The sequence below is a fragment of the Dipodomys spectabilis genome, unplaced genomic scaffold (assembly GCF_019054845.1).
Source record: "Dipodomys spectabilis isolate Male_0828 unplaced genomic scaffold, ASM1905484v1 ptg000175l, whole genome shotgun sequence".
NCBI classification, from domain to species: Eukaryota; Metazoa; Chordata; class Mammalia; order Rodentia; family Heteromyidae; genus Dipodomys; species Dipodomys spectabilis.
The window spans coordinates 8,196,965-8,219,637 of NW_024870852.1; the positions used below are offsets into that span (position 1 = coordinate 8,196,965).

The window sequence follows — 22,673 nt, forward strand, 5'->3', positions numbered from 1 at the left end:
ATGACTCAAAGCCATGAGAGTTCAAATCTACAATTTGCTCCTTACGAACTCTAACCTTCAAGAAGAAATCAGGACTAGTTTCTTTCTGTGATATTAGGCCACTAATATCATTCGATGGAACACCAAGACTTTCTATGACCCCTCAGGTCACATCAACATCTGATTTCCTTTGGAGGCCTTAGCTGTTCACTCCAAATGCACGTCATTCAAGGGCTTGGCTCCAAAAGGCCCTAGTAACCAAGGTTTGTGTATTGGGCGGCAGACTTGGCCATGAATGTGCAATTCTTCATCTCCCAACACCCTGCTTCCCTGGTAATGTGAGGGCGGTGACACCTGGCACGTCAGTTTGACTGGCTTCCTGTGTGGGGTAAGGCTTGTGACTGGCTGGTAGAACCCATTAGAAAGGATTAAATGTCTCCCAAAAGTGACAAATAAGGGAGAGATAGGGGCTGATTGGTAAAGGGAGTGAGTAACTTTTTCTGGGAGAAGCAACTGGACAAATGGCCCTTAATACAACTTTATTTTAAAAGAAAAGCTTTCTGGCAATCTTCTAAAGACAAGCTACAAGTCACTATCTTCAGAGGGGCTCCCTTTCAGGCCACATGGTATCATGTAGCACTTACTGCAGTCACTACCTCCTGTGATCCTCCCCCCCACCTCCACTAGACAATTATGACTGAGTCCATTCTATAGGTAATAAGCCCAAGGCTTAAAGGAACATAACCTGCCTGTGGCTACACAGAAATGTGACTCAGTCCCTGTACTATCTCCAGTCAGCAAACCTTCCAGAGGAATCTGAACTTCCAACCCCAAGTGTGTTTCCTCCTTTCATTCTGGGGGGAAAAAAGCTTGACCTAAATGATACTATGAAATTTACTACATTAAATGACAAAGGGAATTCTTCATGTCAGCACTGTGGTTAGGTGTGGTCATTTACTATGTGCTGCTAGCTTGGGCCGTGATATGTCTAACTTGAAAGTTGCTGGGGATCCAGGGTGCACAAGTTCTATCCCTTTCCTGGGGACCACACATAACCTCCTTTTCTAGATTTTAGCCACCACCTACTTTTTGGCCTCACTTTAATGGCAAAATTCCTCAGCCAGAGCTGTGTGTGTGAATGGCTCTCAATGCACAGTCTGGGAAGATATACGTTTATAATGACAATAGCAAATGATTGGGCTTTTTCATTTGATTGTCTCCCTTTGTGTACAATGGTGTTTTCCAGGTTACTCTATGAGTAACATACCACTAGATAATAATGCACAGCTGATAAGTACCCAGCTGACTATTAAGGCACACACTGAACAAAGAAAAAGTGCATAAAGAAAACAAAGTTCAGCCGGGCGCCAGTGGCTCACACCTAGTCCTAGCTACTCAAGAGGCTGAGATCTGAGGATCCTGGTTCCAAGCCAGCCTGGGCAGGAAAGTCTATTAGACTCTTATCTCCAATTAACCACCAGAAAACCAGAAGTGGTGCTGTGGCTCAAGAGGTAGAGTGCTCGCCTTGAGCTGAAGAGCTGAGGGACAGCATCCAGGCCCAGAGTTCAAGCCCCACGACTAACAAGAAAAAAGAAAACAAAGCCTGTTAAATGAGACATTATATTATATATCTCGATCTACAGCTATCAATATTTCAAGTAGTGGTACTAGGGTTTCAAATCAAGGCCTTGTGCTTGCTAAGCGAATCCTTACAGGCGTCAGCCACTGCACCCAAGGTAAATACAGTATTTATAACATGTAATTAGCATATTCTTCAGTTGTTGGAAACATTAAAACATGTTTTGATTTTTATTATTTGCAAATACTCCCACTTACTACAAAACAAAAGAACTCTGAAATCTTCCATTTCAACATTGTAAGAGGGCTTTCAAACCCAACTGAAAAAAATCAAGGTCTTTAACCCTCTCTTCCTCATTCCTTCTCAAACTCACTCTGTTACTCCAACAAAAATTGCTCAAGTACTAAGGACACTACCATTTGGTATATCCAGTGAATATCAGAGCAGCCCGGGGCTGTCTTCTAGTCTTTTGGCAAAAGACAATCTCTAGATTTGTATGTCTAGGCTATACAGAAACTCCAGACTCAGCCAACTACTCATTCTTCTCCACACACTTGTACTCAGATTCTCTACAGGGGTGCCAAGGTTCCTGGAACCACACCCACTCCTCCCAATGTCCTCCCCTATCTCTCTTAATCAATGCTTTATCCTTCCAACTGCTTAGACCAAAACCTTCAAGTCATCAATTCCTTCTCTTATATCTCATATCCAATCTACCAGAAATCCTGGGGCTCCTATCCTAGAATGCACCCATAGTATGGTACTTACTTCCTTGCTCCATTATTTCAAGCCAGTATCATTATCTTACCCCTTCACTTGTTCCCTTTTGGCTTATGAGCACAGTGGACACATAGTGATACTTTCAAAGAGTCAGATATCACACAATTTAAAACACACCAGTGGCTTTCCATTTCACCCAATATTAAAAGCCAAAATCTTTGCAATGGCTTATAAGGCCTACTCTACCAAAGAAATCTTCCCCCAACCTCCCAACATTCACATCTCTTCTGCTGCTCTACCGATCCCACTCTCACTCAGCATTTAGTCCTTTCTAGGGCATGCTCTGTGTTTTCACTGTGTTCCCATACAATGTAAGCTCCACACTGCAAAAATTTGTTGTTTGTTCACTGATGACCTGTGCCTATAATGGTGCCTGGCAAGTAGTTTCCCAATAAACATGCTGAATGAATATGTGGAGTTAACTTCTTGCCATCCATAAACTTTGGCAGGAGAAAGAGGACATACCTAGATTCAATGTTCTTACCAACTGAACCCTGATTCTCTAATGGACTAACTCTGTCTAGTCTGAAAATAAAATCCAAGCTTTTAGTACAAGGTTCAGCTTCAGTCACATAGACCTGGGCCCAAGTATACATGTAGGTGCCCACCCAGGACAGCGTAAGATAGACCACAACAAACTAGTACCATATGCACAGTATTATTAGCTGAGAGAGCCACAAGACAAAAGGATCAAACAGCCTGGGACACTTACCAAGAACAAGAGGCTAACCTTACTCAGTGGCACCCATTTCTTCTAGATGAGGAATCACCCTAAATTTCCCAAAACTTTTGACCAGTAAAGCAGAGCAAATCTTAAATGTGGGTGCACAAATGGGAGCCCTGATCTTAATTAGTTGTGACAACCACATAATCATAACCCAAATTCAGGTCCCCTCTTCCAAAGACAACTTCCCTCCTACACTGGGACAAACTTGAACTCTAGAAATCTTGTAAAAGCAGAAAGACTGAGATCAAAATAGAAAATAACAGCATAAAATACAATTAAAATACTATCCAACCTGTCACCCTCAAGGCTGGCTTTGGGGAATGCCATCATCTTACTCAATGGGTAGTGGACAAATTGGCCTGGCACCTGGAAGGTACTCATGAATGTTTATGAAATGTCAGAATTATGGCTAGTGATACACCCAGAAATACAGATGCTGAAAACAATATAGATGTAACTTGTTCTACTTGGAATTCCACCCAGAAATCTGAGGGTGACAAGGGAAAAGGGAGGAACAGTTAACTCAAGTGACAGAGGCTCTATGCCAGATGGTTCCTTCCTACAACTGGCAAGACCAGCACTTCCACCTTAACTCAAGGCTTCAATTAAATCTGAATCTAAGAGATTATTCTACCTTGCCATATTGGCATTAAGAAACCAAACAAAAAAAGCAGGTAGGAGGTTAAGACGTAGCTGTTCTTAATTCAATAGGATCTTAGATAAGTCACTTCTAGTACATGTAAAAATATGGGGATCAATGTCTGATCTACTGTCTGGTCCATACCTTGGATTCCTGTCTAGATTCCTGTTAAATGCATACACCTCTGAATTTTCTACCTAACCTCTCTCCATACCGCTCTGTCTTGGTCCTCAATCTCCTCATTAACCCAAAGGTCTAGTCTAACCAATGTATCAAGCTCCAAGCTCCCCAAGACCAGTTCCTCTGTAGATATTGGGATCCTTCCCACTTCTAATTCCCTACTCTTGCCTTGGGGTACCATACTGAGAGGATGACTTCCTTCAATACTTGTCCCCTTTTCACAACTGATAAATATTGAGAATGTTTTTCTCTCTAATGAGGCTACAGAATTCACAAAGACAAGGAAAAGGTTGATTTGGCTTATTATGTTACCCCAAAGCCTAGCAGCCTACTTGACAAAAAAGTCACAATAACCCTCAAACAGCAAAGTCTATATAAGACTATCAATAATATATTCTTTGTAATCTCTACCATATAGAGACTGCTTAATGGGATGCCATCCCATCACTGAAAGCCATCCTTTCCAAGTATGACAGGTGCTCAAATCTTGTGTTGAGTAAAAAGGGCAGAAAACAGTCTCCCTAGTTACAAAAAGACCTAAACCATGTAACACATCTGAACAGGAAAGCAATGATTAGCAATACTATTTCCTCTCTGAAAAGCTGTACCTCTTCTGCACATTTCCTATAGTGCGCACTTCTTACCTGACAGTAAGAAAAAGTATTTCCTAGGAACTTATGAGATTGAGCCAAAACACAAAATCCTCTCAGAAAACTAGATTTCCCAACTTGTATTCAAATAATCTTACATAACCTATCTCTTCAGCAAGACTTTGGCAGAGGTCATGGTAGTATTTGGGTTGGGGGGGAGGGGGGCGAGAAGATCCTTCTCATCATCCCTGCACTTCTCCCGATTCCACAGCATACACTGGAGGGAGGAGGACACAGAACCCACTTTATTGAGTGTGCATGAAGAAGAAGAGAGCACTCACCTACTTTTAAAAACACCCAAGATGGTCAGGCCTGAATTTAAGCAGCACATGTGACCTGGTCCATTCTGGTTTCAAGTTCAAAGGCATCAGGCCGGTCCTGTGGGTTAGCAGCCAACATATCTTTCAAGAGCTGCTTGATCCCCTCAGACATGGAAGTCCTACGTTTCTGGGGAATATGCAACTCCATCTTTGGGTTTTCTAGCAGCGCCTCACCAACAGGGACGATCTCAGACCCCTGTTTAATGTAGGTCCCCAGGAGCTCCTTCTTGGTCTCAGAGTCAATGAAAGTGATTCTTTCTATCATTGCCCAGATGATAATGCCCAGAGCAAAGATGTCCGCCTTAGCTGTGTAGTGTCCTTCCCAGACTTCAGGAGCCATGTAGAAGTCTGAGCCGCAGGCTGAGGACAGCCAGTATTTGTTCACATTCACATTTTTGTTGTCTTGATTGCCCTCTTTGCCTCGATGTGCCAGCCCAGCACAGACCTTACTCAGTCCAAAGTCTGCCACCTTGAGGATGGGGGTGCCAGACCGTTCAGTGATGAGGATGTTGTCTGGCTTTAGGTCCCTGTGCACGATGTGGTTTTTGTGCAGGAAGGCAATGGCACTCGTGAGCTGTAGCATGAAACTTTTGTTGGTGGCTGGGTCTGGCCTCCGGGACAGGACATACTGATTGAGATCTCCACCTTCACAGAACTCCATGACAAACCAGAGATAGCAGGGCTCCTCAGCATAGCCCAGGATCCTTTCTCCTAAGTCAAAGGAGGATAGGAAAGAGCTTCAGTGACATGGATATATTCACAGTACTTTTCAACCAAAGGAATAAGCTATATTAAGCAATGACAGTGGCGACAAATAATTGCTTCAAGAGGACCTGCACAAATGGTATTATGTCAATTCTACACATGCAGGCCCATTTCAACCCACATAGGACAGGCCAAGAGGTGACAGACAGCACCAGGGACTAGTGGAGCATCTAGCACTTAAAATGAAGGGGCCTGGGTAGAAACACCATGGTTTCACAGGCCATTTGGTTGATTGTGAAGCCTTTTTTTGTTTCTTTAGTATCTTGAACTAGGAGCATCATTCCATCCAAACTCCCAGGACTTCATGCTGGGAAGAGGAGAGGGGTTTAAGTGTGTGCTTCTACTATCACTGTTGCTCCATGTCAGCCAAATGACCTTCCCTCTCTCCTTTCCTGACTTGTAGAAAAGTTCTTGTTAATACATGAAGAATGGTATTTTAAGTTTTTTTTACCCTAACACATCTCTGGCTCTACAGAGTTTAGATTTGCAGGCACCTATGGTAGCAATCACCATCAGCAGTACTAGGGGCAGCAAGGTTAACTCCTACCACAAAGAAGGGCAAGGCTCACCAAATATGAACAAGGCAGAAGGGCAAGACCCAAGATATCCTTAATGGATACAGATTGGCAGAGGAATGCAAGACAGCAACTCTGGGCTACCATGGAGCAGACAAGACAATAATGGACCCAAAGGGACAAATAAGCCAGCAAGGTGTAAAGTCTGATGGGAACAATGAAATCTGAAGTAGAGGCATAAGCAGTTTTTGGTTTTTTTTAATTGTATGGGGCTTGAAAGTAGGAGGATGGTGACTGTCTTCTCTATGCCAATCATGATATACTTTTCATTGACAGCTCTCATATGAAAGTCTTATCTCATTAATGAAAAGGTTGAGCCCACAGAGAAGGGACTCACCCAAGGTAGACACAAGGGACAATTTTAACTGAGCCACACCCTGAAATATGTCCTCTTGCTTCTAGTATGGTGTAATCACACAACCAAAGACAAAGGATGCACTTCCTTAGACAGCCTTGGCTGTGATCCAGAAGATTCCCGCCATGATATTTCCAAGGCCCTGTCTTACAAAGCCCAAGGTCTAGGAGATCCAGGTTGAGCCAAGATTAACTTGACACTGACTTAAGGTTTGACCACAATCAGACAGTCTTCCCTTCTATTGCAATTATGTAATTTATTTGTTTATATTACTCACAATCCAAGTAATACAGGTAGAACCAGTTCAGAGCAGATGGCTTTTTTTTTTCCAGAACAGTTGTTTCCCCCTCTCATAATCCTCTTTCTAGGTCACTGGCAAGCTGGCTGAAGCTTCCTACCTAAAAACACTACAAAATGAAGCTGTGACCTGAAGCCCAAACCCATCTAGACGTGAGAGAGACAGAAAAGAAGAACAAGAAATGATCCCTGGTGGCAGAGCCAGAAAGAAAAAGATTAAAAAGTAGTCAAATTCCTTCCTGAAGGCCACATCAGATAACTGAGATTTCTGGTGGAGGAATAAAGGGTGGGGAAATGATCATCATTTTATATACAAAGCTGGTAACTATAGCGACTGAGTAGAAATAAGAAAACAAGGCTGCCAAACAGGCTGTAGTGTAGGGCTAGATTATGAGCATCCAGACAAAGAAATAAAAGGTTTCAAGTGCCCCAAGTCAGCATCTGGGTAGGGCAAATAGGTTCCTGGACCAAAAAGCCTGTGCAGGGAGCGAGGCCTCTCTGGGCCTCTCTGCTACTTTTTACCAGACTCAAGGAAGAGACAGTACCTAGCACTTGATTATTCAAGTGGAGAAGCAAACCAGGCTGGAAAACAAGACCATATGGGCATAGACCAGAAACAAGAGGTCTGGATGCATACCCTGGTTCTAGGTACTGCAGTGTTTACTGGCTTGATTCTAATATTCAGAGAAGAACATGGGCTAAGTGAAGCATGGTGAAAGGCAATGAAAACTTTATAGACAAAACCCTGAACCTCCTTGCCCATGTAATTGTAACCCCTCTATATGGTATTTTCACAAAAAAAAAAAAAAAAAAAAAACCCTGAATCTCTAAGCCTCAGTCTTATAAATCTGAGAATGACATCTTAATCACGGGATTACTGTGAAGTCACTAGTATGAAATACATTTTGTAGGGTATAAGATCCTCTAGAGAAAAAGCCCATCACTAGCATCCTCATTACCCCTAACCCTAACTAGGACTGTGAAAATCACATTTCAATAGTCCCAACGCTGTAGGCCACAATAAAGATGCTACACATTAGACAAAAGAAAATGTTTGGATCTGAAAAATCATAGTGGACTATATGCATGGAGGACAGCGCATTTCTTAGGTTAAGACAACTAAAACCTACATTCTAGCTACAACAGGACACTCTTTTGAGACAGTGTCTACGTTAAAAGGATCCTCCACACCTCTGCCAACGTTGATCACTATGGTCCTCAAGTGAACCTTCACAGCCATATCCATAATCTGCAACTGAATGTACACTGTAAGGCCAGCCTGAAGGGCAATCTACTTTATGCTAGCCTGACTGCCCAAGTAGCTTCCCTCTTCTGAACAGCCAAGGTCATGGTCTTAAAACTGTATTCAAGTTTTATAACTAATAGCAGACATTCTGGTCAGCTACTCTTGGCTTAACTCTTTAACCCTGAGAAATGCTAGCACATTTTGCAATTTTCAAGGTAGGGGTTAGATTTCTTTTTTGACTTTCTGCCTTCCCAGAGGGAAGTATACACTGGGGAGGGGAAAATGATCAAACTACCTGGGATAGTTTATCACTGAAATGCTGGTTCCAACCACCCTCACTCCTAAGACCCAAAAGTCACTTTGAGCCACCAGAGTAGGGGCTGATGGAGGTCAGGTGATTGATTTTAGCCCAGCAACACATATATACAATCAAAGATTTATAGTCAGAGTTAAAAATCTAGTTTCCTTTCCAGAGAGACACAGAAGGAGGGTGTTATTTAGAAGAGGTGATAAGGATGTGAGAGCTCACCAGTTTTCAGGCACAACTGTATAAGCTCATTACAGCCTATTTTATAGATTGGAAAATCAAGTGTGAAAGAAGTTAAGGAGGTTAAGTAACCTGCTCAGAAGGGACAGCCAGCCAGGCAATGGCGGCTCACGCCTGTACTCCTAGCTACTGAGGACGCTGAGATCTGAGGATCATGGTTCAAAGCCAGCCTGGGCAGGAAAAGTCGGTGAGACTCTTGCCTCCAATAAACCACTCAGAAAACTGGAAGTGGCGCTGTGGCTCAAGTGGTAGAGCGCTACCTTGAGCTGAAGAGCTGAGGGACAGAGCTCAGGCTCAGAGTTCAAGTCCCCAACAGACAAAAAAGAAAAAAAAAAAAGAAAGGACAGCCACAGGCCATGAAGGTGGTATCTGAGCTTCCACAACCAAATCTTTCAAGCAGACCATGCTGTTATTCAATTGACAGAGGGCTGACTGATTAAAGAGGCAGGTTTACTTTTGGACAGTTCTACTCCCTTACCCTCAAGTCTGATGTGTAGGTGAACTTAAAATAAATTCTGCATTTCCAAGCATTTCCCATATTGCAGTTTGCAGGGAGACAGATATACTAAACAATACCTCAAAACCAGACTCTATGAGCATTACCATTACTCATGGAAATACATAGTGATGTCTTCCATTAAAACGTGGCCTGCTGAAAGGTATGGTGGTGCATGCCTGTAAGTCTTTATTGGGTAGGCTGAAACAGGAGGATTACAAGCTCAATTCCACCCTAGGCAACACAGAGAGACCTGCATCAAAATAAAAATGACTGGAGATGTAGCTCAGTGGTAAAGCACTTGCCCAACATGTAGAAGAGCTGGGGCTTAATCCCTGATGCTTTAAAAACAAACAAAAAAGCAGCCACTTTATGGAGAAAGAAAGCCAGCAAGCTCCACCTGACTGTAACAGTAAACTGTACGAGCAGTATGAGCCCTGGAAAAGCAAGTACCTTCTGACAAGACACACAAAATACTCTGGATTTATAGAAGGCTATTCCTACATCTCTTTTAGAAGTGAGCTATCCAGCTTCCAGTTAACTCCAATTCCAATCAAGCCTCATGGGCTCAGAAACCAAGCAACCTGGGACCAGGTAGCCCAGAGGAATCACAGAGGAGTATGCCTGTAAGCAGGCAGTGAGCAACAGAAACACTCAAAAGTCCCCCGTCCACTTACTATACATTATCTATGGAGGCACTGATCTTAAACTTACCCTTTACATAGTCTGACAGACTATGGATGACACTATGATATTACCATGTAAAACCATGAGTATGGGTTAGTTGAGTTCCCTCTGGAGGTTGATGAGCCAAAAGACAGATGAGGAGCTGAGAACTTAATAGGAGTTCTGCAACCAGGAATGATCAAAGAGGAGGCAAACAGCAATCAAGAGAAAGGCTTGATGGCTTAGGATCAATAGAACTTAGTCAGTTTATATACCAGAATATGCTGTAAAGGAATAATTCAGAGTATCTGACCCAATCTTCTCCACTCCAAACTCCTATCCTTTCAGGGGAGAAGGCAGAGGCTCCAAAGAATGACACAAGTAGCTGGGAGCAGAACCTGGGTGCTCACCAGGATCATCTTGGTACCGGCAGCAATTTCTCCCTGGATGTTCTATTTCCTTCTCTGGCAAAAGCTTCTTACAAGCAGACTGTTATTTATGTACACTCCAAGGAGTTCAATGTTCAAAGTCCCTGGGGTCCACCGTCCGGCTACACAACACTTTTCTCAGAAGTAGATTTTGACTTCAATTGCTAAGATGACAGCAATTCAACAGTATATATCACAAGTCTTAAGAATGCTTAGTTCACTGGGGCGCTAGTGGCTCATGCTGTAATCCTAGCTACTCAGGAGGCTGAGATGTGAAGATTGCAGTTCAAAGCCAGCCCCGGCAGGAAAGTCCATGAGACTCTTATCTCCAATTAACAACCAGAAAACTGAAAAGTGGTGCTGTGACTTGAATGCTTGCCTTGAGCTGAAGAGCTCAGGGACAGTGTCCAGGCCCAGAGTTCAAGCCCACGATCGACCAAAAAAAAAAAAAAATTAGTTCAAGCTGGCTCATGCCTATAATCCTAGCTACTCAGGAGGCTGACATCTGAGAATCTCGGTTCTAAACCAGCAGGGGCAGAAGTCTGAGAGATTCATATTTCCAATTAACCACCAAAAGCCCAGAAATGGACCTACGGCTTAGTTAGTAGAGCACCAACTTTGAGTGCAAAAGCTCAGGGACAACTGCCCAGGCCCTGAGTTCAAGCTGTAAGACTGGCACCAAGAAAAGAAAGGAAAAAAAGAAAAAAAACTAGTCCCACTCCAGGAACCTATTCTAAATGTCCCCAAAAGACAAAACAAAAAACCACTACTAATGAAAGACACACTAAACACCCAAACCACCTCAAAATATTTCTTCATACAGCACAGATAAAAGGAAAAGCCTGGAAAGAATGTAATTACCTATGGATGTTAACATTCTGTTGTAGTATTTCTACTTGGTGAAATGTTTTAAAGAGCCGTGTTACACTTTAAGAGTGCAGGGATAGTGCCTAAGCCCAGAGTTCAAGCCCCATGACTGACCAAAAAAAAAAAAGCCAACAGAGAAGTTCATGCAACCCATCATAAGCAAAGTTTAATGTGAAAAAGGAAAAACAATGGAAAAATCTCATTAAATTATGCTTAAGAAAGGATTAGAGAAAACCTATAAAAATGAAGTGTGAATAAGACTACTTCTATTTTTGTTTTGCACTTAAAGAACTGTCTAGAAGATCAGTCCTGATAGATGGAAGACAAGGACCCACATGGCTGTATGCCTTCCAAAAAAAAAGGAGTATATAAACTAACTCATGATCCTAGTCTCAAAGATTTAAGGTGTGTCTTTACATTAAAGGTCTGGTTAACATGTCCATACTACAAGATGTGTCCAAAGTGATTCTTAAGATTAGTCAAATAGATCTGTTACAATGGCTGCCAGTAAAATACTGTGTCCTCCAGAGGCCAATAAATAATAAGCAGAAGCCCAGAATAAAGGACAGGGCTTGGCTCAACATTGTCCCTCTACCCCCATCCCTTACACAGCTATGATCCAAGATCCTATTTCATTCTCCATAAACAGGGATGAAACATAGATATCACTAAGTTTGACTGTGTCAGCTAGAACACTTACGTGTAGTGCCTGGACACCAGAGCAGACAACACTGAGTATTAGTCATGCTCATGTCTCTGCGCACCACTAGAAGCCATCCATTACGGCCAATGGTCCCAAGACTGAGTGCAACAATACAGAAGCTGGAAAGAGCATCTAACTAAATCTAGAGCTCCATCCTTCACTAGTGTTAACTAGTCAATATGCTTGACCTGGATTTTTCTTTTGTAACATATAATTACAAATCCACTGGCTTCTCAGAACAAAAGATTAAATGAGAGAATGAACATAAAAAACACTAAGATCCTAACTGCTACTACTTCTACTTGGAACATTCCCAACAGTCTAGTTAAAACATGGGTTTTACTAGCCAGGTAGAAAGCAAAGAGACCCATGGCAGCCTGGGTCAAGCATTTGTTCATGTGCAATGGGCCTCATTCAACACCTAAGCCTCAGCTTAGGCCACAATCATTCCTGACTCATCAATCCATCCTTCCTTTCCATGAGTCCACATCTCTCACCGGCTGTATCAAGGTCACATCTCTTTACCATAACCATCCTCTCCATTAGCCTAGGCACTTGTGGTAAAATAGAATCCAGTCTTAGGGTTCCCCACAGTACAAACATGAGGACAGGTATTCAGTAATAGACAAAATAAGCTAAGAATCAAAGTTTAAACACCAAGACCAGATCTCTGCCTGACTCCTGGTTAACCTCACCTGACACTGGTGTTCCACAATAATTAATTATTAAGATTTCTTTCATTACCTAGAGTCTAGTGATCTGCAATAGGGGCTCAGGGCCATCTACCCCTTTTGCCTGTCTATGAGGCAATATGACCTGCACTTGGGCAAATTAATTAGTGACAAGAATACTCAGAGGAAATAATGATCTTAATTCTAGGGCTTTGCAGAACTGAAAATTGCCTCAGAACTAGATCAAGCCCAGATAAGCATCATCTGGCCACAAACTTCCACCTGAGAGGTCCCACCAGTCTGTGACTATTACATCTCTACACAGGGCACCTAAGTCAGCTTCCTGGGGAGATGATTAGGAGGATGGTCTTCCACCTTCTGATCACTAATACAGTTTTGGTAATAAAAATTTTCTCTACAGCTGCCTTGCCTCTTAACTAATTGGCTTCTGTTTTGTGTTGCAGAAGAAGCCTGTGTATACTAACAAAAGGGCATGCATAATATGTAAATTAAAGACAAGGAGGTCAGGATCTAGAATGTGTGTCCTTTTTTTTGGAGAGGGGAGGGGTTCTAGCCATAAAGATACTATCAAAGGCCAAATTCAAGGTGAACTTAAGTTCTACTAGAAAGCTAAGCACTCCCTTGGAGTTTACACTATAAAAGGCCTCACCCAATGCAACCCCAATTAGCCAATACTCAATTAAGTAAGGTTTGTTTGTATCTCCTGGGGCTGGTACCTTAAAAGCCCCAATGCACAAAGAAGGAAAGCAGTCAGCAGAAGAGAAATCCGAACAGTTGCCCCAAGACATTCGAGAGTAGACTAAAAAGCAGGTACGGAGACCATGCAGCTGGGATTCAAAGACAGCACCAACAGAAATTAATCGGTGCCACAATACAGATTAATACATAATTAAACACTAACAGTAGTCATTAGTTTCTGAGTAAAGAACTAAGAAAAAACAACCCAGAGCCAAAACCACCTCTCCCAAATATGCCCATAGTGGTTACGCTGGAAGATTTAAGTTAGAATGACTATGCTTGAATCCTGGTTATCTGCTCACAGATTTTAACCTAAGCAATTTCATTAACCTCAGCAGCCTCATTTGTAATTGTAGGACTGACTTCAAAAGATGGTTGCGAGGGCTAAGTTACAGGTACAAAGTCTTTCAAATAGCACCTTACACATAACACTCAGCTAGTTTTAGTTCTTGACTGGGTGAAACTGATACTAATACCTTTCAACTCCAAATCCTGTGTTGTATTATATCCCAATAGCTTGGAGGTTCCCCCACACATACCCCCTCTGCTCCCTCCTCCCCCCCCCCACCCCCCCCCCCCCCCCCGCAACCCAGCCCCTCTTCTATCTCTGATGCCAAAATATAACCACCCACCTGATGGGGTCTATAGACTGTGGGCCCCCACTGTACTAGAATTCAGACGTGTTCTAAGAGCTTGGGTAAGGGGTGGCGGGCCTGTACTGAGCCCTGAGCAGCCTGGAAGGGGCTGCAAGCTGATAACCAATCCAATGCCAGGACTCTAATCTACCCCCATCTAGTTCAGACTTCAACTACTTTTGTTCTGTTTCTCCTTGCCCCCAACTAAATTTTAGTTGAAACCTATTTTCTAGGATGCCCCAACTCCTGATCCTGTATTATTGTTCACCTGGGCATATGCATAGCTCTCCCAAAGCAGAAGTCCCTTCTACTACAGTAATGTGGCTCACAGTGGTCACTTAGTAATGGTGCACAGGCAAGGACCTAAGTTCTAACCCATCCCAAGCCACTGGAGGCATTCTGAGCACAGTATACAAAGTTGAAAGGCAGAAGCAGAATCTTACCAAGTAGAGGACAAGGTTTTCCATTATCTGGTTTTATGAACCTTGAGTAGCCAGATTTCTCTTTTTCTTTTTTTTAGGGAGGGGAGGAGAAATGGGAGGGGGGTCCTTCTTTATCTGAAGGATTTAGAGGAAGAGAATTTCTGAAATCGAGTCAAACTTACCTGGTGTCTTCTATATGACCTAGCACTTTGTTTTAGGTGTATATTCAGAACAGGGTCTTTTTAACAATGGAAAATAAGCAAAGAAAAGCAAAGGCTAATGGCCTTTATTCACCTCAAATGTGTTAAGCATTATGTGAAAGGTACTTCCAAGTTATAGACACAGGCACTAACCACTCAACCAAATAATTTACAGAATCATTCATGTCTTTGCATAGCCCTGGAGATTGTTTGGGTTCTTCTAACTTATTTGGGATAAGACCTCTCTGTTTTCTGGACTCTTGTTTCCTCCTTGGAAAAGCAGCCCAGCTCAGATATCTAAGATCTCTTTGGTCTGTACTGTGCTCTGGGTAGAAACACAATATTTATTTGAGCTATGCTTATACAAGATGTGATGCATAGAAATTTATAAAAGTAGCCTAAAACCAAGAACAATGTCTTAAGATTTTTTTTTTTTATATATACATCAAGTGATTTCTTTTCTTTCTTTTTTTTGTTGTTGTTGGGGTTTTTCTTGTCAGTCATGGGGCCTGAACTCTGGGCCTGGGTGCTGTCCCTTAGCTCTTCAGCTCAAGGCTAGCATTCTACCACTTGACACAGTGCCGCTTCTCTGCTTATGTGGTGCTAAGGAAGTGAACCCAGGGCCTCATGTATGCAAGGCAAGCACTCTACTACTGAGCCACCTTCCCAGCCCATCAAGTGATTTCTTTTTTTTTTTTTTTTTTTGGGGGGGGGTCCGGTCGTGGGGCCTGAACTCTGGGTCTGGGCGCTGTCCCTCAGCTCTTCAGCTCAAGGCTAGCGCTCTACCACTTGAGCCACAGCGCCACTTCCGTGCTTTTTTCTTTTTGCTTATGTGGTGCTAAGGAATCGAACCCAGGGCCTCATGCATGCAAGGCAAGCGCTCTACCACTGAGCCACCTTCCCAGCCCAAAAGTCATTTCTTGAGATTATAGAAATACATTCTGTGTATTCACCAGCAAGTTGAAATGTTAACAAAGAGAAAATAACCCTGTTGATCTAACAGTGAAACAGATGTCACTTTGTCATCTTCTCTGCCAATTTCCACCCAGGCACTCCTCTTGCACATCCATTTTATCTGCCACAATCTGAGATTCCTCTTAATTCTGTACAAAGACAACAGAGATAGTGAGCTAACCTGCCATTTCCTCCAGTGACTTTGATGACCATTTAGGTTTGCTAGAGTGTTGAAAAGTTCAAAAAGTGCATCGTTTTATTTCTTTCCTTCATCTCCAAGTACTACCACAGAAACAGTACAAAGTGTATGCCTGACACTTCAAGGCAGATTTGGCGTATTTCAAAATCATTCTAAATTCAAGATATGAGAAAAAAGGGTGGCTGCAAAAACTTTTCTATTTTAGAAGAGCAAAGCCAGATTATCCTAAAATTTCTTCCATCTTAGAACTGACACTATCTGCATGCTATAAAGTTTGTACCAAATCAAGGCCCTGGATGGACAGGATCAAGACTTAAACTGTGGAAGCAGCAATCAGAAAAATTTAATTTAAATCTAGTCTTCACTTTAATATTAGCAAGCAAAAGACAATTACCTCTTGCTACTTGCTAAATTGATATTAAGCCTGACTGATGACAATCACTTTCATAAGCACAGAGCATACACATTTCTCCATTGCATTATCTCAGGTAATACAGATGCTTAAATATTTGGAAGACTTCAGTATTTTGAAAGAACACTATTTAGAATGTGGTCTATAGGAAAAATGTTCATTTCTCTGGTTTTACTTCTCAAAGGGAGGCTGAGAATAAACACAGTGTTGTCATCAACATGTTACTGCTGACAACACAGGAAACAGGACATGGTTTTTCCACCTTCCAATGAAGTTTGAAACTGAAATTTAACCTGAAGTGGAATTTCAAAAGGTAGAAAAAGATTCTGAATTGAGAGGCAGTGATTTCCTCCTTATCTAGAGCATTATTGACATTCCTCATGTGCACAGCAACCCTATGACTCAGGTACTCCTATCTTCCAAGAAAGGCATGCTCCTTACAGGCTTTAAACTTACCCCCCATCCTCCATCATTCAGTTCAGGACATGCCAAGACTGAGGGCAAATTGCCAAGTCCATGGTCTTACCCACTATACTATGCTATCACTATTTACTGGGAAATTTCCCTAAGTAAAATGTATATGTAAATTTCTACACTGGGGTAGTAAGCAAGGACTGTAAACTGCACCAAAACTTCAAGACTGGCATAGATGAACTAAAACTCCAAGTGTTTGGCTAAGCAAATTCATACTTCCCAAGGCCATCAGACCATTTATTAACAGAAGATAGGCAAGAACAAATGGACTAGGAAATAAGTAATAAATGTCTAAAATAGGCAAGGTTTGATGATCTCTTCGGGTTGTTTTCAAAACAAAAAACATTCACTCAGGAAGGATGCTCAGTTTTCACCTATGGGCATGAAGATGTCGACTCTGGAAAAGGGCCCAAGGCGATACAGATGAACTATCCAACTGTCAAACAATTGAAACTTGCGATAGGTGTGTGGGACTCTTACAACAAAGTTGGGAAATGGTCCCAGATTCATACAACCCTATCCAATCCTACTCTTATCCATTCTCAAAAGTCCATCATGAGATAGGGAGAGAAGCATTACTGTGAGAGGATCCAGGCTTCAAGAAAGACTGATCTGGGTTCTCATCACTTAAGCTAGGAGATGTACTTCAGGAATTAGGAGTCTGACTTCCCTTTAAGCTGATTAACCTTCAAGATATATTTGTTCACCTCTAAGCCTTAAGTTTCTCTAGTTATAGAAAGAACACAAAACTTACTTTTTACCAAAAAGTAATCCAGCACTCACACCAAAGCTGGGACACAGAATCATTTTCCTTTTGGATTCTCTAACCTATGACTTATTTTAGTCCCCTCTCCTCTCTGAAGAGATTCTTAGCTACTTGTTATCTTAGGACTTCAAACCCCTTTGCCTCAAGGAGCACCAATTCTTCATAAGTAAAACCACTTCTCTGCCAGCCTCAGAGGATTAAGAAAAAAAAAAAGGATTAGAATGCGAAAAGGTGGGAAAAGAAGTTAGTTTTTTTGTTCCAGGACAACTTTAGACCCACCTGTAGAGGATTCACCCCAGAGGTCTAAGCCAGAAAACCAACCGGTTTACTTGACTGCCCTATAGATGATATCCTCAGAGGATATCACAGATTAGAATGCACCAGTTTTGGCGGGTGGAGATGGAGGATATGCCTGGAAAACTCAGAAAACAAACCGCAGAAGAGAGTGGGTGGGTAAAGTTTCTTTTTGTTTATTTGAGGGAAAGAGAAGAGACCTATTTCAGCCAACTTTAAGAGTCCACTTGGGCGGCTTCCTCACCACCTTCGGCATTTAATAAAGGCTCACCGGGACACCGCGACTCACTAAAATAATGGCGAGCTTCATTTAAGTAAAGCTCTTGTTATGAAAATGCCAGCCGACACTTGGGGACGGAACTGAACAGGAGTCCTTTTGAATAGACCCGGAGGGCGCCAAAAAGCCGGACTGAGGAGGGTGTGTCACCGCCCGGGGTGACGGTGACAGGACGGGGACCCTGGTGGAGGGGAACCTGGGGACGGTCCGGGCCGGGCGGGTGGGACTCCTACCTTTGAGGGAGGTCTCCACCAGACGCAGGTACAGCTGGGAGCTCTTGTTGCCGTGACTCATGCGCTGGGCTAGCCCATTGCGTTGCAGGACGCACTCCTCAAACTGCACGACGTTCTGGTGGCGTCTCTTGAGGCTGGTCAGGGCCCAGAATTCAGCCAGGGCCAGTTCCACGTTCTCCGGGGCATCGCAGCGGATCTTCTTGACCGCCACCCGGGCCCCGCTGCGTCCGGCCACAGCCTCGTAAACCACGCCGTAGCTGCCGCGCCCGATTTCGGCCAACAGGCTATAGCGAGGCCGCGCCGACCCGCCGCCGCCCTCCGGCCGTCGTTGTTCCAGGAAGGCCTCGCCCGGGGCCTCGCCCGCCACGGGATCCATGGCCTGGGCCGCAGCCGCCGGCCTCAGCTTCGAGCTGGGCGCCCGCGGCACTGGGCTTCGCCTTTTCCGCTCGGGGCTTTGTGTACCTCTGCGGGCGCCGTCCTCCTTCCCCGTTTCCATGGCTTCGGACGGCGAGGGGAGCAGCAACGGCGCTGCCCGGGCCTCCCCTGCCTCATCCCTCCGTCCGGCCTCGGAACGTGAAGGAAAGGGACCTTGGATTGTGACCTGAGGGTGAAAGAGTCGGTTAAACCACAAGGCCGAGGCGGGGAGGCCGGGAGAGCAGGCCACGGAGCGTCCCACCCCGCCCCCTCCTCCTCCCGCCGCCGCCGCGGCCCCTTTAAGACGGAAGCCACCGCCGCGGGTTGAACGCCGGAGGGGCGGGGAGAGCGGGGCGGCCGGCACCATCGGGCCGCGGCTCGGAGGGGGAACCGGAAGGAGAAGTCAAGGCCGGGTGGCGTTTGGTCGTCGGCGCTCCGGGCAGGTATAGCTCCGACACCAACGCCAACGAGAACCGGACGCCTTCGGAGCTCACACCCAAGCGGCCCTCGCGAGAGGTTCCGGCCGCCCGGCCGCCGGCCCCGGACGGGGCGCGCCCGGCCGCCCCCCCACCCCGCGTCGCGCCGTGCGTCCTCCCGGGTGTAAACAGTCCACCGCACTGAGTCCTAGCGGAGCCCAACGGACCAGCCCGAGTCCCCGCGGGCAGCGGGTGGAGGACGGGGGCCGCCGGTTCCCCCTCGGCCGTCCCCGAGCGCCACGCCGGCTCCGGCCTCCAAACGTACCTGGCGGGTGCGGTTCCACTTGGCGACGGCGCGTCGTCGGCCTCCCGGAGGGCGCGCCGGGGGCTGATGCGCGGCGGGTCGGGGTCTTCTCAGCGACCGGGTAACGGGGGCGGCGGCGGCGGCGGCGGCGGCGGCGGCGGCGGCCCGGGTACGGCGGGCAACCGCTGCGGCCGTGGCGCCGGCAGGGGAGGCCCGAGCGTCCGGGTTCCCGTGGCCCTCCACGTGTTCGCGCCAGCTGAGCCCTTTACATAACGTCTTTATATAAGCGGCCCCTCGGGCCGCCGCTCGGGTCAGCGGGGACTCCTGGTGGCCCATCCCCCGACAGGAGGCCGCCACCGGGCGACGGGCGCAGCCCCGCGGCCGGCCGGGGTCGACGGAACCGCCGCGACCCGGGGGGCGCCGCGCAGGGCCGCACCGCGCCGCCGCCGCCGCGCCGCCCCTCACCGCGCCACACCGCGCCGCCGCCCGGACGCCGCCGCCGCCCGCCCGGGGGATCCAATCACCGGCGAGAATTCGCAACTCACAAAAATTAGGCGCCAAAATCCCGGGAGTCCCCGGTCCGCCGCCGCAGGCCCCTCTCCTCCTGACCGGCGGGTGAACTAACACCCCCACCCCCACCCCAGCTGGCGCCTAATAAACACCGGCGGGAGGGGGGGGACCGGATTGGTCAGTTTGATTGATTCCTTGTTGGTGCCTGGGAGCCTCACTCCCTGACATCCCACCCAGTGATCCGCCCTTAATCTTCAGTTTCCTCCCCTGGCGGAACTGAGGGGGTTCATTGGACCAAATAAATGAGCTAAATTAGGTGTGAGATGAGTGCTCAGTGTCCTTTTAGGCCTGGATTAAAAAAAAGACCTTTTTTTTTTTTTTTTTTTGCTGTTCCTCACAGTGTTTAGTAGGTGCCCAATCTTTAGGACTTGAATCTACAGATACAGATTGAACGCCTCAGCTGTTTTAAGAAGAAATCGCCGCAGTGGATCTGGCAGTCTCTGCCTTGATTGAGGTTCTTGGCCACCGGGAGAGACAAGACCAAATGAGTGGTCTTAGGCAAATTAAATCAACCCCCTCTCCCCCTCCAAGCCTTTCTTCCCTTAGAGGTTAGTTACACAGTTAATGCACTTGGAACAGGGTCGGTTTTGCACACAATAAACATTAGAGATTATTGTCAAATAAACGCTCAGAATGGTTTTAGCCCTTGGTTAAGTACAGTCGAGAAAAAGAACGTAGTTTAAGGATAGGCTCAGGTAGGCTCACAGCTACCTACTCTGGAGGCTGAGATCTGAGGATCATGGTTTGAAGCCAACTCAGGCAGAAAAGTCCATGACACTCTTAACTCCAATAAACTACCTCTAAAAAAGTAGGAAGTGGAGTTATGGCTTAAGTGGTAGAGTGCTAGTTTTGAGCAAAAGACCTCAGGACAGGGCCCAGGCCCTGGTTCAAGCCCCAGGACTGGTGTGTGTGAGTGTATGCACCAACACAGTTTTGAGAGTTAGGAAACAATTTCTGAAAGTATTGTCAGGAAGCCTTTTTAAGTTTTGGGTGTGGTTTTTTTGTGTTAATTTTTTTTGTCAGTCATGGGGGCTTGAACTCTGGGCCTGGGCTCTGTCCCTCAGCTATTCAGCTCAAGGCTAATGCTCTACCACTTGAGCCACAGCGCTACTTAGGATTTTCTAGTGGTTTATTGAAGATAAGAGTCTGCCTGGGCTGGCTTTAAACCATGATCCTCAGATCTCAGCTTCCTGAGTAGCTAGGATTACAGGCCTACAGCTGGGATGACAGCTGTGTTTCATCTTGCCTGCTTGGTCAAACTTTTGATTGTGTGTGTGTGTGTGCTGGTACTGGGGCTGGAACTTAAGCCCTAGAAGCTTTTCGCCTTTTCCACTCAACACTAGCACTCTACCACTTGAGCCACAACTCTACTTCTTTTAGGTGGTTAATTACAGATCAGCATCTCATGGACTTTCCTGTCTTGACTGGTTTTCGAATGGTGATCCCCAGATCTCATCCTCCTGCGTAGCAAGGATTACAGACTTGAGCCACTAGCATAGACTCTATACTTTTCAACCAGAATAACAAATTAATAGATTATGCTAAATTTGTATAGTCTCTATATGTGCATGTCCTGTGCATACATATATTGTGTTTCTATGTCTACATCCTTTTTTATAAGTCATTTTAGAGTTTCAGACATACCCATTTATCCCGTTATATTATTTTGATATGTATTTCCTAAGAACAAGGATATTTTCTTTTTTTTGGTTGGTCATAGGGCTTTAACCTGGGCCTGGGTGCTGTCCCTGAGCTCTTCAGCTCAAGGCTAGCACTCTACCACCTGAGCCACAGTGCCACTTCCAGTTTTCTATTGGTTTATTGGAGACAAGAGTCTCATGGACTTTCTTCCCCGGGCTGGCTTTGAACCACAGTCCTCAAATCCTCAAATCTCAGCCTCCTGAGTAGCTAGTATTAGAGGTGTGAGCCACCAGCACCCAACTGACAAGGACATTTTCTTGTGCAATCTCAGTACAATGATCAAAATCAAATTTTTAATAATGGTATTTTATTATGACACATTTGAGGTTTGCTAATTGTCCCAATAATGTCCTATATAACTATTTTGGGATTTTATTCGGATCATTTGTATTTAGTCCTCCTAGGTCTTTATAGTTTCCTTTCATCAGGGAAGGCAGCTAGTCCTTCAGCCTTCCTTTGTCTTTCATGACCTTGACCTTTTTGGAGTATACTTGAAAGTTGTTCTGTAAAGTGTCACTAACATTAGATTTGTCTGATATTTTCTCCTGACTATATTCAGAGCATGCCTTTCTGGTCAAAATGCTACTAGAACAAGTTAGGTCCTTGGTGCCTCACATCAGGGAGCATATGACATAGACTTGCCCCAGTACTGGTAATGTTAATTGGCTAAGGTGATGTTTCCCAGAGCTCTAGACTGAAGGTATGGCTCCCCCTGCACTATCCCCCTTTTTTTAAACTACTATCTTGCAGAAAGATATTTTGAAGTTAATTCCCTGTTTTTTACTAGATTCTCTCCCCACTTACTGATGAGTCCTTACTGATGAGCACTTACTAATGAGTCCTGCTTTAAAAAGTTTTATGACAATTGGGAAATGGTGTTTGGAAAATCACATTAGTGCTAAGACCAAAACAAAATGTTCTTCCTATGAATCTGTAGCTGAGAAATCCAAGTCCTGGGTATAGGAAGATTTAGTTTTTCCTGAAGCCTCTTTCCATGAATTACAAACAGCTGCTTGCTTTCTCTCTCTCTTCCTTCCTTCCTTCCTTCCTTCCTCTCTTTTTTTCTTGCCTTTTTTTTTTTTTTTTTTTGTGCCAATACTCCGTGCTTGGACTCAGATCCTGGGCACTATCCCTTAGCTCAAGGCTAGCACTCTACTACTTGACCCACAGCT

At 44.9% G+C, this 22,673-nt stretch overlaps 1 protein-coding gene across 6 annotated transcripts in view; it reads right to left on the reverse strand.

The window, feature by feature from the left end:
* Stk35 (serine/threonine kinase 35) overlaps nt 1–19,602 on the reverse strand; it is a 39,850-nt gene extending 20,248 nt beyond the window's left edge. For 4 of the 6 annotated variants that reach the window (XR_006149689.1, XR_006149688.1, XR_006149687.1 and 1 more), the window contains exons 1-3: nt 19,252–19,602; nt 18,097–18,697; nt 4,821–5,566 (exon numbers count right to left, since the gene is read on the reverse strand). Coding sequence is in view for 2 of the 6 variants with exons in the window: in XM_042694669.1 (XP_042550603.1) it covers nt 4,854–5,566; nt 18,097–18,697; nt 19,252–19,566 (1,629 nt within the window). In the remaining 4 variants the exon portion in view is untranslated. Of the gene's footprint in view, nt 1–4,816; nt 5,567–18,096; nt 18,698–19,251 lie in introns of all 6 variants that reach the window. The other 2 variants (XM_042694669.1, XM_042694671.1) reach the window with 2 other exon arrangements.
* Between the last annotated feature and the right edge of the window lie 3,071 nt (nt 19,603–22,673).